Genomic DNA, 17,166 nt, shown 5'->3' with positions numbered 1-17,166 from the left:
AGCACTGTCTAGTATACTCAAGACTCCCAGTGATAAGCTGTCTGTCCAGGATATTGGTGGCTTTTAGAGACTGGGAAATGCTAACAACATTTTCTGATTGTTACCTTCTACATAGAAGCAGTAAGGCAGCTAGCTATCTTCTGTGTGTGAATTTTCTTAGTAGAGGATTGGAGATAACATTGGTCCGTTACTTGATGAGGTCGGTCACCTCACAAATAGGGATGTAGACAAAGCAAAGATGTTTAATACCTTCTTCACCTCTGTCTTTAACACCGATGATGGGCCCTGGGATCCCTGGAGACCTGTTGGAAGACCATGATTGGGGGATGATAAGCTCCTAGCCAACCCTGAACTTGTTTGAGACTTGCTGCTCCAGCTGGATGCACATAAATCTATAGAGCCAGATGGGATTCATCCCAGGGTACTGAAACAGCTGGACAATGTTATCACGGGACCTCTGTCCATTATTTTCCAATGGCCTTGGCAGTCTAGAGAGGTCTTGGTTGACTGAAAGCTGGCAAATGTTGCTCAGTTTTCAAGAAGGGCCTGTTAATTACAGGCCTGTCAGTCTCACTTCAGTGCCTGGTAAAATTATGGAGAAGGTTACTCTGACAGTTACTGAAAAACACTTGAGAGACAATGCAGTCTTTGGTCATAACCAGCACAGGTGCACAGGGGAAAGTCCTGCTTAACCAGCTTAATTTCCTTTTATGACAAGGTCGCCCATCTAGTTGACCAAGGGAAGCCAGTAGATGTGGTGGTTTTGGTTTTTAGCAAAGCTTTTGATATTGTCTCTCACAGTTTCCTTCTGGATAAAATGTCCAACACACAGCTAGATAAGTTGGGTAGATATGTTGGGTGACCAATTGGCTGACAGGTCAGGTTCAAAGGGTTACAGTACATGGGGTTACATCAGGCTGGTGGCCAGTCACCAGTGGGGTTTCCCAGGGCTCAATTTTAGGGCCAGTGCTCTTTAATGTTTTTATAAATTATTTGGACCCAGGAATCAAATGTACATTAAGTAAGTTTGCCAGTGATACTAAAGTAGGAGGAGCTCTGGGCTCCCTGGGGGCAGAGAGGCCTTGCAGAGAACTCTGGATAGACTTGAGAGCAGGGAAATCACCAGCTGTATGAAATTTAACAAGAGCTAGTGCCAGATTCTCCACCTGGGACAGGGTAATCTTGGTGCTGATCTCCTCTCTCTGGTGACCATCGACTGGACAGGAGGAAACAGAATGAAGCTCCATCAGGCGAAGTTCAGCTTGGACATTAAGAAAAGATTCTTCACTGAGAGGGTAGTCGATCACTGGCACAGGTTCCCCAGGGAAGTACTCATGGCACCAAGCCTGTCAGAATCCAAGGAACATCTGGACAATGCTCTTAGTCATATGGTTTAGTTTTAAGTAGTCCTGTGGGGAGCAGGTAGTTGGACTCAATGATCCTTATGGGTCCCTTCCAACTTGAGATACTCTATGATTCTTTGATTCTATGATGGAAGATCCTGAAATGAAAATAAAAATATGACATTTAGATCCCTTAATAATTGCACTTTGGACTTGCTGTGATTTGAAATTGACATAGCACAAGCAGTCTATTACTTGTAATAGACCAGAATATTTCTTTTCCACAGATGCCATATGAAATGGGTTTCTCAGATGTTCGATGACCTACTTAGCTGTATTTTTTTCACTTTGTTTCACTAAAAATAGCATTTGTCAGAAAACACCAATACATTGAAATCAAAATGCTGCAGAACTTATATAAGTTTTGCTAGATTTTTTTGCATGCAGTCCTTCCAGGCCAAGGATGTGAACCTGTTTATTCAAGCAGGGTGTCTTGTCTCCAGGGGCACAAACGTTCAGCACTGTTGGTGAACACACTCTTTCTTCTCACTCCTCTCTTTCAGAAGGTCTGACACAAAACAAAAACAAAAGTTGGATTTTCCCAGGGGACAGACATTTTCTTTTGAACAGCTTTTCTCATCTCGCAGAAACTGTACCCTTTGGACCAGTCAAGGAAGTTGCTGAAATAAATCTGGAAGGGACTTTAATGAAGTATGTAGGGGCCCAGTGACTGGGAGGGGGTGTCAGACCACTGCAGATATTGACAGAAAGAAGCTTAGTAGCATCATCTGGTGAACAGAAAGCTATGCTCAGATCCAGATTAGAAAGGAGTCTGGTGGAGGGTTTCTGGGATGAGACTGGTGTTTCAGCTGATGATCAAGGGATTTCCCACTCTGGAGCCTGAAGGAGAAAAGCTGCACTCTTACCTTTGCTTTGTAATATGATGGAAGAAAGTCCACAATGCTTATCTCCCAATGGGACAGGATAGTTCCTATGATTTTACTATATTACCTTTTCCAAAAGCATGCTGCAGCACTCTTCAAATTCCAATTAGATATGAACAGCTTCTCTCCTGCTCTTTACAGCTCAATGACCTCAGACTGCAAATCATTTCATGTGTTCCCCCATATCCCTCAGACTCTACTAACCTTAAAGATGTCCTTGAGCTTCAAACAATTCCTAGTTATCTCTGATTGAAAATCCTCAGTCCAGGAATCATCACCAGCAGCTCCTTGGAGAAAGGTTTTCTGACAGTAAGTATAGTCTGGAGAAATTGAAGCAAGATGACTAACCTGAGTTTATTCAGGTACAAGACAAGCTCAGGGAACAAGATTTTTAACCTCTTCCTTGTGCCTATGACACAGAGACAGCTTGGCCATGGGCACGCCAGCTGAGGGATGCTGTCCACTCTGTATTTGGAAACAATGCCATTCTCTCTGGGCACTTTTTTTTCCCCTCTCTTATCAGAAAGGCCCCTTCAGCCAGCTTTATCCCAGCAGCTGCATTTAGTGCCCTAGGACAAGGGAGAAGCACCCTATCCCCCACTCCCTCAGGAGTGATCAATAGATGGTATCTTTAAACAAGAGAGGATTTTCATACAGATCTGTTTGCTAAGAGTCCTGTCCCCTTCTCCTGCAATACCAGAACATCATTTTTTTGGGAAATGACACTCAGTCACTGAAGGGTGATGGATGGGCATAGCACTGGGCACATGAAGCAAGCCCATACCAGATCTACCCATGCACAAAGTTCACCAGTTCACCCCTTCCCAGTCCCATAAAGCACAGGAAACCTTGCCTTCAATTCCCATGACAGCAATAGTTACTTTCGTGAAGTTCACAAGGTTCTTCAGACCTTGGCGGATTTTTTCATCTTCTATGTGATAAAGCCGTGCTACATATATACATATGCTCACATTTGAGTGCTTCTTTAAGAAATTCAGTATTTTAAAGCAGCACTCCTCACAAGGGCTCCAGGACAAGTACCAGGTGATGGAACAGTTAACATAATTATTGGTTCTTCTCATTTTAAAGATCTTCTCCAAGAAGTAGACTTCAGCATGGTAACGGTCATTTTTGACCCAGTGTATCCAAAGCGTGCCGGTCTCACCCCACCGCAGTTTGCATAGTAGGTATGTGTCCCGTGGAGCCTCACGGGGGTCAAAATGATGCTTTAATGCCTTCTTAGATATATACATGCTGAAACAGAAAAGAAACTTCAAGGAATCACTGTTTATAAATTTGTTTTCAGTAGTTCTCCAGCACAAAAAAGGGGGAGGGTGGAGGAAATAAGAGGAGAACTGAGAAGGGCAAAACATGAGAGAGCAATGCAAGGGAAATAGAGAGGTAGGCACCGCAGCAGGGTAAAGGAACCAAACCCTGAATCATTTAATCCTCCCTTTGTTTGCAATTGCATGCAGAACTTTCACTTCCTTACTCCTCCCCAAGGCTGTCCCCTTCCTCATCAGAGTACTTCTAAAAGCTTTCTGTATCTTTTTATGTGTCAGACATTTTTCCAGGGCTCCTATGTAGACCTTTTTGATGTAGGGAGCTGTTGTGAATTTTGTAAAAACTAAAAAAATAAAAGAAAGAAAATAAAACCACTGACAAATTATGAAGCTGAGTATTTCTTCTTATTGGATTCTCTTGCTGTTTGTATTTTCATATTTTCATTTCATAAGGATTAACACAGGTAGCACAATCCTACATGAGAGAAGGAAAAGGAAGCGCTCTGTACAAAAAGATGCAGCTCCCAAGAATGACATTTTCTGAGAGATAGTCCATCTCTTACATCCAAATCTAGTCAGTTCAGAACAGACCTCCCTTTATTGTCAATTAAGTAACTACACAAAGACTGCCAGTGTTGGTCATGAATGCATCCTTCATATTAGTAATTAACCATGACACATAAATAATATATGAAGTCACCATTAGCACTTCATAGCCTTTGTAAAGTTGCTTTATATAGAGATTTATATGAGAATGCACTTCAGATATGTATTTTTCCACATTAGCGTAATTCAGACTAAATCTAGTAGACAACTGGACAAACTCTTAACAGAGAAGCAATAAGCCTATGTATTGTTTTATAGATTAGCACCCACCAATAAAAAAAACCAAAACACTACCTGTACTAAGGACAAATGAAATCTTGCAGATCAAGGAACTGTCACATATTCTCTAGCTGCAGGACTCATCACCTATGTAAAAAAGCATCTTTTATCTAGGTCAGTCAGAAGGCTTTGTCTTCTTGCCCTGTCTCCTTCCTCATGTCAGCCTCCTACACAAAAAATCCATTTGTACATAAACCAGTTTATACATCACAGAGTGTACCTCTGTTTATTTTCTCCATGTAAACTCTGTGTATTCAAACCACTGAAACTATGCATGCAGATTTGTTTACAATAATTTCTATTGAATTTATGTAAATGTAGCAAATGTAAATGTCACCAAATGTTTAATTCTGGTACAGGAATAACTTTATTATACTTCATTCCTTCAGTATGTCATAAAAAAAAAAAACAACAGAGAGGCAGAAGTGAAGCACAGGCTCAGTTTTTATTTTTTCTCATTTGAGGTGTTAAGAGAGACGTATTTTTTCTATTTCTATTATGATATTTGGAATTCAGTGCCTATTAGCTTAAATTTCTTTAAAACTTGTTGGTGATTAGGGAATACATATATAAAATACATAATATGTACATAATATATATAATGTGTGTGCATGCACGCGCATATACATACAGTGACAGTGGTTTAAGTTCTCCAAAGAAAATACGCTGAAGTCCAAATACTCAAGCCAAGTTAGTTCTTCTAATTCTTACAGAAAGTTTTGGAAAGCGGTATTACTATAGATTACAGAGACCTGATTTGTTCAAAGGTATCTGCAGTTGTTGCCAACTGAGTATAACACACAGACAAGTTAAAATCTCCAGGTCTTACTTAAACTGGTCTTAAGCACCCTCTTGCCTGTGTCTTGACCATAAAATATTGCACTTTGGATAAGTTATTGCAGTGGGTGTCCTGTGCACATTTTAAGGGACATAAAGACATCTCTTTAGAACAATCTTGCAATACATTAAGCTTCAAGATATAGCCACCTTAAAGATGTGTTAAACCAAGTGAAATTTATTGTGTAATTAGCTTCATGCGATAGAAACAAAAGTCTGCATTTTTATAAATATCTGCTACAGATATAAGTTGCTAATTTTTAAATAATGGATTAATGTAAAGTTAAACATCTCTAACAGAACAGACTATAAATTTAAAAAACATCATAAAACGTTTCCGCACTGTAGAATCTACACAAAATCCCAGCACCTATTCCCTTTTCTCCCCAAACCAGACAAGAAAATGCTTAAAATAAGTTGTGAGTTTATAGATAAATTGCCCAAAGCCATGCAATCCTTTTTTTTTAATTTTTATAGCTATCACAACCAGTCCTTGCTGTTCAGCATTGTTATGTACGGTACACATACACACATGGAGCCTAACTCAAAAAAGTCAAGCACTTCATAGCTTGTTCCTTGGTACAAATATGAGACAAAATTAAGAGTTAGTAAATAAAAAAAAAAAGTCCTAAAGCTTTTTCATTTTCTTTCTAAATTTGGTTCATTGGTCTCATGAAGGTAAACTTGTTTCCCTTCCAGAACTTAAGAGCTGGAGAGAAATACACCAACTGCAAAGACTGACTATTTGAAAGGTGAATTGCACCCAAAAATATTTAGAGGAGTTAGGGGAGAAAATGTCAGAAGGATGTCAGCCAACATGCCTTCTAGGTTTTACCTTCTTTTCCAATAATATGCAGTTGCTACATAAATGTGCATTAAACCTTGAAAATGTATGGACTTATTGCAAATACCTTTTCAAAAGATTTATTTATACCTTTTCTATTGTCCCATCATCCATAACTTGAACAGGAATGCAATGGGTTTATTTTAAAATGCACTAATTTTATGAAAACAACCACTAAAACTATCTCTCTTATTAAAACTTGAAGTAATAAACTGCACCATTATAGATATTTAATAGTTTTCCTTCCTTCCTCTAACACTTTTTATTAGAAACTATTTAAAATTCTGCTCATTACAAGAAAATAATAGTAATAATAATAATATCTTAAAAAACTACAAGCATAGGGATGTCAAAAACTCTTTAATCTGGATTTTTCCTCTGTTGCTAACGCTTTGAACAGCCAATGCACTTCTTTATTAAACTTTGCATTAAAACTTTTTTTCCCCTCTGTTGGACAGAAAATGTCTGGTCTTACACTTCCTGTTTATCTTGCTGCACAACAGTCGTTTCAAGACCTCGAAACAGTGAACTAGGGAAAAGGCACTTTCGGATTCTCTTGCTGCCCAGCATTGCAGTGAGCCAGCTCCTGCCTTAGCCCTTCCCCAACTCACCCCCATCTTTTGCTCGTTTTTATCTGTGCCTTTTGTTCCCTGCCGTTTTATGGCTCCCATCACAGTTTTATGCTGGTGGGAACTTCCCCAACAGGCTCAGACTCTCGCGTGGCCCCTGGCAGTTACACCAGGGACCACGGCTCTGACTCGGGTACACTGGCACCGGTATCTCCCTCACCCTTCCGCAAGCAAGGCAGAGACTTTGCACAGACAGAAAGCACACCCCTGAGGCAACAAAGCAAGGGGTCCCCTTGGGTTGGAGCAATGACAACACAGAGCTGAAGCTGGGTGGGGGTTTTTTGGTCAGCAATTTTTTTTTACCCTCTCAGCTTTTTCTTGTGCATGGCTTCTCCTCTCCTCATGGGCCCTCCGCCACTGCTTCTTTTTCTTTGGTGCTGTCTTCCTTTCTCCTTCTTTTCCTGCAGACAGAGGCTCCGCCTGCAGCCAATGACGGAGCACAGTGGCAGGCTCTGCTGGTGAGGGGTGATGTAAAAGGAAAGGGAAAAAAATATAGCTTGACCGCAGTTGCTACTGTAACCAGAGTGATGGAATTAATCAACCATGGCTGTTGCTATACTCCTTGTACAGCCCTATCCAATTGGACGTTAAGCCTGGGGACATGGAGTATACCAATCAGTGTATTCTTTGATCTGTATTTTAGTCCCTAGGTAATCATTAATGTGAACGAAACAATAGACAATGTGCTTCTGTCAGAAAAGGATGATAAAATGTGGTTTCATGTAGTGGACTGAGACAACTGGCCAGGACTGCCAAGATTAAGAACCAAGTAGGTAAAAGGTAATTCCGGCGGGGGGAAATCGCGACCACTGACTCACAGACCACCAACCCAAGTAATACCACCTACTCAGAAGAGAACAATGGGAAAGGACAACTGAGCCTGCGCAGTAATTTACATGTGAAGCGAGCAAGTTTGTTCCAATCACCAAAGAGAATAATATCGAATATGTATATTTTTGGTCTATATAAATCACAAGGGAAAGGTGTGTAAGTTATGCACGTTAGGAGGAGTGATCCCCCGTGTATCCGGCGCCGTGAATAAAGAATGCCTGCCTTTTAACACTACATTGGTGTTACAAGGTTTATTCCCGATTTCGGTGACACTACCACATAATGACATGCCTTTACAAGCCTGCCCTTAGCACTCTTTCCTCACCCCTTAGCTGGGGGGTGAGGGCTGATACATGTTTCCAGTTAAAAAAAGTAGTAATTGGACAATCTCTTTGAAGCCTGCTTGTAAGTTTGAAAGGGATGATAATGCTTTGTTGGCAGAAAAGTGATACTTATTCTTCTATGCAGGAAACTCCTCCCAGTGGTGCAGCTGTTCTGTGTGGTGTGCAGGCCTTTCCGCACTCAAAGCTCAGCTCTGTGGAAAGCACAGCGGTTTGCCTTATGCATTGCGAGGTGTTTTTCATGCTGTCAGGGCTTTGTAAAGGACGAAGTGCTCACAAATACCTCTGATGAAAGACTTCAGGCCTTGCCATGCTGCACAAACCCCTTGGCCAAAACTTAGCTGGTGGATTGTAACAGAGGAGCCTGCAGGCAGCTCCCACCTGGCGCTGGTGATTGCACCACCAGCGACGGGAAGTTCAAACATCCTTTAGGAATAGAATTGTGTTCCTGTAAGAAAATATGTAATAGTTCAGATTAGCAAAAAGGGGGAGTTTACTTTCATGGACAGGTGGTGAAATACATCCAGGGTCTGTCCAACACTGCACAGACATGGGGTGCCCAGCACCTGAAGGGATGTGAGATTTACTTGCTGTCTCTATTCCTCTTCTTATTCTGTCTTATTAAAACAGCTGTTTGTTCTCAGGTCTTTCTTATTGAGATCCAGTAAGTACCCTGCACTATCTTTCTTGCATGTAAGTGATCCTGGCCAGGCACACATCTTGGTGTTGGTCAGTATATGGATATGACAGTGCAAGGGGGCAAAATCCATTTATTTTGAGATTTGTAAAATAAAATTACAATCTACTTCCTGAAGATCCCTTGAGTTTTGTTATACTAATTCCCTATGGAGGCATTTAGGAAAGATAGTAGCTCCCAAGTCCAACAGAGTTACTATTGTTCACCTAAATCCTACACTGGAACATAGTGCAGCTCAGCAAATTTGCCAGCCCCCTTCTGAAAACACAGCCAGGGCAAAACTAGCAAGAGTCACAATCCCAGGATGACACTGAAGAGCAGCTTCATTACCAGTCACTCAGGAGCTCCTACTCTGCTTGCAGGATAACTACACTGTGGATGCAGAGAGTTTAGCTGGCTCCATGCAAAGCCTGGCCGTGTTCATTAGCTGTGGCACAGCACTGCCTGCTCAGGTCTGGAAACATTACATATACTTTCACAGGACACCAAGTCTAAGCTAACAAGGACCAGATGTGTCTAGAAAGAGTGCTGCAGAGACTCTGCAGACATGTTCCTGAGATGAAGAGCCCAGGGGAGCAGGGGGCAATGACACCAGAGTGACTCCTCATAGACCCATGAAAGGACCAGCCCTGCCTCAAAGTGAGATATGCCACACTCTGGTCCAGGAGGGTTGGTTACCTCAGGCTCAACACTGTTGGATGCACAGAGCCAGCTTTGGCCTAGTACAGTGACAGAGCTATTTGGCCCTCCAGGAACTAGCCTTGGGTTTTTTCCCATTACCTGGGATATCCCCAAACTCCATGAAATTGCAGTATAAGGATTTTGGTTTCCATTTCTCTTTGTATGGAGTATCTTTGTATGGAGTACCTGAAGAAAATTGCTGAGCCCTGTCTCTTCTGAGAGACAAGGAGCTTCAGTGATTTGGGACCTGATGCTGGAGCTAGTGCCAGATGCTGACACCAGCTCGTCAAACTCCTTTGGCTTGAGCACTGGTGCCTCAGAAACCACCTCTTGCCATGAGGGACAAAGTGAGCACTGTGGGCTGTCAGCTAACCAATGTACACCACCCTAACCTGATGAGCAAATGTTGTGTGTGGCTTGGAAGAGGATGTAAAGATGTGCGTGACCAGTGTGTTCATTTTGACATGGTTGTTTGAGCATGCATTGTAAGTATCTGTGGCAACAGTGCAACTGTCTGAAAACTGAAGAGGGTCATAGACACTACAAGAAAAGGTCTGCTAGGAACGCATACATGTGAGGTATTAGATATGCTGCTTCTGTCATAAAAAGCACAACTGAAAGTTCATGGTGGAAATTCATGAAGCTCAAGGCTGTGATAAACTTACCTACCTCTGACTGAAAACTTACATTACTAAGGAATAGTCCTCTCTGGAGGTTTCAGATTGAGATGTAGAACACTTTTAAGATAAGATGGTGACAGCCTGTAGTGGACTGAGTGGAGATTTGATGGGAAAGTTTTCTGCAGGATAATGTGCAGTATGCATTTGTTTACATCATCCATTCCAGCAACCCTGCTCTGACAGCAATAAACATCACCTGAGATGAAGTCAAAAGATGGGATGGGACTTTCCTAAACTGCAGCAGATCCATTCACTAGAATGTGCCTGTCAAGACCTTCCTCAAAGATGTATGCAGTATGTATGTGACGGGCTGACTGTAAGCAATGCCTGTATCTTTTCTCCAGAAGCCATTCCCCATTCTACATATTACTTCACCTCTAGCTCCACAAACCATATTGCTTGTATCTGTGACCCCTGAAAGGCCCTAGTGAGTGGACACAGACTCATCGCACAGCTATAATTTCTTTAACCTGTGATTCTCGGTCACATACCTCCATCATGCAACCAACATTAGTGAATGACACAGGGGTATAAAACTAACACAGCTTGAGGTAAAAAACATAGCATTTCCTAGGTCAGGTTCTCCTTCAGTCTTCCAGAGACTGCTTTTCCTGCTCCAGGCTTCTTCATCTCCTGTGTACTGCAATAGCAACACAGCATGCTGATCTGGATTTCCCACAGCCTGGGGAAAGAGATGCTTTTGCTGTGCTGTGGCAATTTCACATCATGTTGTCAAGCCACGGGTTAACCTCCTCTAGCTGGCAATAAAAGGTTGGATGATGAGGGCTTCCAGTTTCCAAACACCCAGGGCTTGAACTGCCTCCTCCTGCTGCTGCAGTGTCCTAGGACTGATGAAAATGACATGCTGCACTGCTGAGATAACATGTCAGCGCTCCCACAGGAGAGTGAGAAGTCTTTGCTTAAGGCCACATCCTGGGATGGTGGTTGCTCTCAGAAACAGCCAGACTCTTCCTGGGAAGCTGCCCAAACATCAGCTCTTTGCAACAGGAGTGCATCCTTGTAATGCACAGCACAAGCCATGTTTGGTACTACCTGGAGCACCAGCTTCACACATGCAGGGCATATGCTGGCACAAAACCACAGCTGGGGGGAGTTGCCAGGGCCCTGTCACAATGTGGCTGTTGGCTAGCCTGAGCTAGAACAGATCTGTGGCACCTACTGATGACCAACAGCACTGCCTGGGTCTGGCATTAATGGCCAGGGGTCTGCCAGATAATTAATAAGTATTATTAATTACAGGGGTCTGATGGGGTTATAGAGGAAGCAGGTTAAGTAACTAGATTGGTAAACACCCAATGAAGAAAAGAAGAAAAACTATTACTTTGTTGCTTTCTGAGCACTCCGCTCATATTTGTTATTTTCGTGAAAGACTGGATACCACAATGAAAAACATGAAGTGAGATCATTAGCAGGTAAGTAACTCAACCAGGAATACAAAACATCTTGTTCTGACAGCTCAGTCATGGGACATATGAGTCATAATGTTTTAGTTCAATTTGTCTCATTCAGTATGCTGCTCTTTATCACTTAATGAAATAGAAACCATAACATAACTGATTTTCTGTTATTCATTTTCCTCTTTTAAAAGCTTGCAGAGTATCAGGAAATATTTCCTATGCACATATTCAATGTTGGTCCCCCAACAGCTGGGCCCTTATGTCCCCACATCTGTTTGGGATCTTGTTAAAGGAGCCTTTATCACCTCTCAGAGTTGAATAGTATAGGAGAATCTGTACAAGCCAGGAGCTTTATAGGGAACAATTGACACCACAACTAGTGTATCACAAAACTACAGCACTCCCTAGCACATCTCTCTGTACCCTCTTGGATGTTGTTGACCTTTGCTGTCAGGTTCTGAAGTCTTTCCTTATATCTCAGCCCCTCTAGCCTCAGACATGCATCACAGCCACTCATCTGACATTATATATTTGTCCAGACCCCTGGGACAAAGAACAGGAGGGACAGTTCAGAGCTCAAAAGTCAAGAGGCAAATAAATACCCCCGGAAAATTACTGATCCTTGTTTTATTAAGCTTGTTTCCTTGTTTTATAAAGCACATGCTGCCCTAATGATTTTCAAAGAGCTTGAATTGGATGATAATGGGGGCAGACAGCAAAATAGCTTCTGTTTCAAAAGCTGGTGTTTGAAGAAAAAAAAAAGGGAATGGGAAAAGACTGCCTGAGCAGTGCAATAGCATGAAGGATTTCCCTCACTCTTTAAAGGAGATCTCTCTTTTCTGCATCATCATGTGCCATCCAGACACTTCTCACTGCCAAGAGACCGGCCTAAATGGTGACACTGCCCATCAGTTACTCCTCCTCAACTGGTCAAGGAAACTCTTCCCATAAAGAGGGAACATGAATCAGACAGAGACAAAGAAAGACAGGCTGGGATACAGCACATCTCTGTGCAGCTTTAGGTGTCCATTTACAAGGCCTTTCCATTACCAGAGGAATTTCTTGGAGATTTATGGTAACAGAAGCCAGTCTGCCCCTCAGCACTACTCAGGTGCCTCCATGCCACCCCAAAGACAGCAGGCAGCTGCCTCCACATCTGTGGCATGGCAGTATGAGAGACGGACTGGCAGAGCTGAGGAGACTCAGGCAGGATTGGCCCCTGCTATTGCCTGTGGGACAGCCTGCACCAGGCACAGCTGGTGGGGGATCTGCCTCTGTGTGCTGGGGCCATCGCTGCTCCTATCCCCAGCCTGAAAATGCCCATCTCATTCCAGCCCATGGACAGCCCTTTGCTGCACCAGCACTAATAACTCTGGGAACACCCTGCCTGTCCCGTGGTTCACCTCTAATGTCTGCAGTCTTCTTTTCAGAGACAAATACATGAGCATCGCAGAGGCAATGTAGCTACGCAGTAGAGTTTTTCTCTGGTCTCTGTCCCCAGGTCAGCCCTGTGTCCATCTCCTCTCTTGAATCTGTGTATCTCCAGAAGGAAAATTTAAGATTCAGTAGTGGGTAGTAGATGAGTGAAAGGAGAGGTGAGGATACGGAGGTTCTCTAAGGGCATGGTAGCTCTGCAGGAGGCGGTAGAGCCAAGGGTTTTGGCAAAAACCCATGGTAAGGGAAAAAATCCCAGTTCAGGTAAAATCTACTGTGAGGCAGTGAATGAGGAAAAGATAATTTTCTTTTCTCTGGCCCCAGATTATCTTGGGCCTTCAGCCTCAGAAAGATTCAACATGAGCCAGGACAGGTCTATCTTGACTTTAAGCAACAGACTGTGTCTATACTGGGATTTTGTAGTGATGCGTAAAGGAGAAGGAACAGGGTGAGTTGTGAAATGGGCTCAAGTCCAAAACACAGAACAACAGTCAAAGTGGCTTTATTGGGCTTGCATCATATCTTTGCAGATGGTTTGAAGCAGGATAGCTCCACTTCCTAAAGCACAAATTTTTCACAGGGCTGCAGCAGGACTACACCTGGTTGTTACTGTTGTTCTGCTGCCAGTTACCACCCTTGCAGCTCTGTTATTGGGAAGGACATGATGAACAGTCTCCTCCATATATTTTTTTTAATGTTTCATTCTCATTCAGTCAGTTCTGCAAGAGGTAGTAAAAGAGCTCAGAGAGCAGCTCTGCAAAGGAACAGATGGATTTAAACCAAAAATATCCAGGCCCGCAAGCAAACCTAAATGGAAAGTTGCAATGAGATATCAAACAAGGCATCACAAACTTGGGAAATTCCATTTTCCCAGAAATACCTTTTCTGACTGACTTCAGCCAAGCTTGAAGACAGCTGGCTGGAAATCAGCAATTCTGTTTCCTGAAAAGCATCACCCTGATGAGCTGCTTTCATTCTGACTCAGAGCACAAACAGGGGCCCTCCTTCCCTTCCCTTCCAGTCTCATTGGCTTCTCACCCACATACTGTGTTGTCCTCTGAAACAGCTGATAGCCTGTGGCATGCAGCTGGGATGCCACTGAGGCAGGTTTAAAAAGGGATATGAACCTGAGTCTCATCCAGGAGTGGCTACCCAGTTGATCTCCTCCTTTCCAGCCTGGAGAACCCTTCCCAAAAGAAAAAGAAAAATTGAAACCCAAAACTTTTCACAGAAACCTTTTTGTTCGGTTCAAGCAACCTTTCTCTACAAAAGCCAAACAATACTGGCCAGCTCTGCTCTCATTCCTGCACACACTGCTGTGTCTCCAAGTTAGAAACCAACTCAAAGGGCTGCAGAAATAGATTGTCCTTAATTGAGGAGAACAAAAACTAGGAATAAGCACAGACGGGTAGGTTTTACAACTTGACAGCTTCGTCTTCAAAAGGCTGAGGCTTTTCTTAAACATAGTATAGGACTCTGCTGCTGTAGCCAGAACAGCTCCTACCTTTTCTTTTCCTGCTATCCCCGACTCCTACAGTCTGCTGCTGCTACTAGGGCAGGAGGGCACAGTTCCCTGAGGTGAGTCCCTGAGTTTTAAGTAAGGGGTGAGCACTGACAAAGCCAAAGGGGCTGCTGAGCTGGTTAGTGTCCATGGCACACTGATAATAGTATGGATATTCAGCATGATAATGTGGGAAAGTCATCCCACTCTCAGCAGTGAATGGCCATGAACTCCTACACCTCACTGTGCTCAGCTACAGAACCTTTGCTTTGTTCATGCTAATGGATACTCCTATCTCCTCCAGTCTGAGATTGTGTCATCCTTACCATCAGGCAGAAAAGGAGTACCTGTGAGGCTGTGTGACAGCACACTAGATAGGTGCTTAGGGCTTTCTTCTAAGACACAACATATTTTGACACAAAAAACATCTGCATATATGCAAATATTGACACACCTGAAAGTTGGAGATTAAAATCTATAGTTACTTTGGCTCCTGTGAGCAAGCAAAGAAGCCTGATGCAATCTGACTGTGATTTAGGAGGCAGAATTGGAAACCAGATGAAGCTGCCAGGTTGGTACAATCCCCTGGTTTCCTTGGAGAGATTGCCACCATGCCAGAGAGACTGTCACATCAACATGGTTGGTGGAAAGTTCTCAGCACTGATGATCTTGACAGCGCCCTCAGCGGTGCCAATACAACGCATGTTGAGAGCACCTACCTATCCCCACAATATAAATGGACAATAGTGAAGGAGGATCATAAAACAGAACAAGATAATTCTCCCTTTCCATTAAAAAAAAAAAAAAGAAAAAAAAGAAAAGCATTAATAAAAAGAAAACAGAGCAGAAAGGGGCAAAGCAGAGGTCTGGTCTACACTGGTTTGGTGCCTGCACTCTTGCAGCTGATGGCAGTTACTGTTGCAGTCATATTGGTGCAAGCAACAGGTGTATCAAAATCAACTCTATCAGCAGCTATGTTTGTCTTCAAATGAAGTTTGCTTTGGTTACTGGACAGAGACTGGCACATATCACACATAAGCACGGAAACAGAGCAAGGAGGTACAGAGTCATGAAGAAAAAGAATACAGGGGAATTAGAATTTAAAATGGCAGGCCATCTGGAGAACAAAATGAACAGGAAAAAATGCATGAGAGAAATAAAAGCAAATAAGAGAGAGAACAAGAAGAAGCAGAAGAACCTGAGGGGAGATCAGATATGGGCCAGGCACAGAAGAATCCCCTGGAATGCCACGCTTCCATGCTGTCCATGCGAGAGGAAGAAAATGGTGGATACCTCATGCTACAAGTCTTACTCATCCCATGCACAGAGAAGCATGACAGGTGGCAGAGAGGAAGGAAATCCTTCTCCTAGCTCAGCTGAAGCCTTGAATCTTTGCCAGCCTGGCTTCTGGCATGCCCCAGCCCTGCCCAACAAACAGCCCTGCTAATGAGCCTTCCAAAAGCTCAGGCCAGGCACCCTTGCATTTACACCCTACAGATTAAGATCTCCAGAACCCATTTTAGCTGAAGGGCTTATTTTCACAGGAAATTTCCCCCAGTTGCGGCCTCTATTGTACAGGTATCTGTCTAGTGGAAACTCTAGTGCATGAGTCATTTACCTGCAGCACAAGTAGCAAAAACAGCACCCACAGAGAATTTGAATGGCCTGCAGCAAAGCCAGGAGCTGGTAACTGTGTCATGCTGAAAGAAACACGAGTACGGAGTCTCAACTGCCACTGAGAACAGAAGAGCTGAGTCAACACCTCTGCAAGATTTCTAACAACACCTTCAGTCCTTCCTTTGCAAAAAGATAGTTACAGTCTGGCATGTCACCCTAGAAAGGATGCTAGTCCCTTCCCGTGCAAGTAAGCAAAGATGTGCACTTTGCATCGATTAAGCCAGGCCCAGCTTCCAGCCAGGTAAGCTGATGCCAATGCAAATAAATACCAGTTTATAGCTGTTTTGTTTGGGACTTGCTGCCAGCAACAGAAATCATGTCCAAACCATAGGTGCAGTTAAGTGCTGTGAGCCTGAAGAAGAGAAATCAAGCTGAAGAGCAGAAAGGCACAAGAATGGTTGTACAGGGAGTGGGGGGAAGTTATGTTTTCAAGCTTTTATTTTGGGTATAAAATAAGCAAATAGAATTTCCAGGATTTATGTGTTGTCACAGCTGATATCACTGCATTTCTTCTTCAGGTTCACAACACTCTCTGGATGTCTTGTGAACGTACCTGAAATTGTCCTCTCAGGAACAGCCTTCAGGAGACAATCCTGTTATGAATGAATAGGAAAAACAAGATGAGAATAAAGGAAGAAAGCTCATGCCACTAAATTCCCCAAGATTTTACTCATGTGAAAGCAGTGGACAATGCTGTGAGAGAAAATGTACATCATTCCTAATTCTGAGGAGAGGGACTTCATCTGGACGATGTTTCCCCATTCATCCTGTCCCTCAGCTACAGCTCAGTTCTTGTTTTGAGGCCTGGAAAGATTTGTTTGCATGTGGGAAGAGAGGCTCAAGTCTGTAAAAGACCTCTGCAGTTCAAGCCTATCTCACCCTAAGTCCAGAGCAGCCGTTACGGAGATCCGTGTCTGTGGTGCCTTGCTGTGGTGTTCACAGCAAGCCAGTGACCAAGAGGAATTTCTCGGTTGCTGAGGCAGGGAGTAGTTTTCTTTCGTGTAGCTGCCAGCTTGACATCTCTTGGAGACGGTCACTGAGAGGTGAGAAGAAGGGAAGAAGGACAAACGCGTACCTCAGCCCTGTGTCTCAAAATGCACTTGGGCATCCAGGGCGAGCCCACCCTCACACGGAGCTCTCT

The 17,166-nt window shown here is 43.2% G+C and overlaps 1 protein-coding gene across 1 annotated transcript; it reads right to left on the bottom strand.

Moving 5' to 3' along the window:
* On the bottom strand, nt 1–10,492 carry LOC142054518 (C->U-editing enzyme APOBEC-1-like). Its single transcript, XM_075087237.1, is given in 6 exon segments — nt 1–1,501; nt 2,492–2,607; nt 3,141–3,541; nt 7,069–7,127; nt 7,129–7,275; nt 10,487–10,492. Coding segments are annotated over 6 exon segments (744 nt in total). The 3' UTR covers nt 1–1,486.
* Nucleotides 10,493–17,166: the final 6,674 nt, after the last annotated feature.

This window comes from Phalacrocorax aristotelis, chromosome 1, assembly GCF_949628215.1.
Source record: "Phalacrocorax aristotelis chromosome 1, bGulAri2.1, whole genome shotgun sequence".
Taxonomy (NCBI): Eukaryota; Metazoa; Chordata; class Aves; order Suliformes; family Phalacrocoracidae; genus Phalacrocorax; species Phalacrocorax aristotelis.
This window is presented reverse-complemented; position numbering and strand designations above follow the sequence as displayed.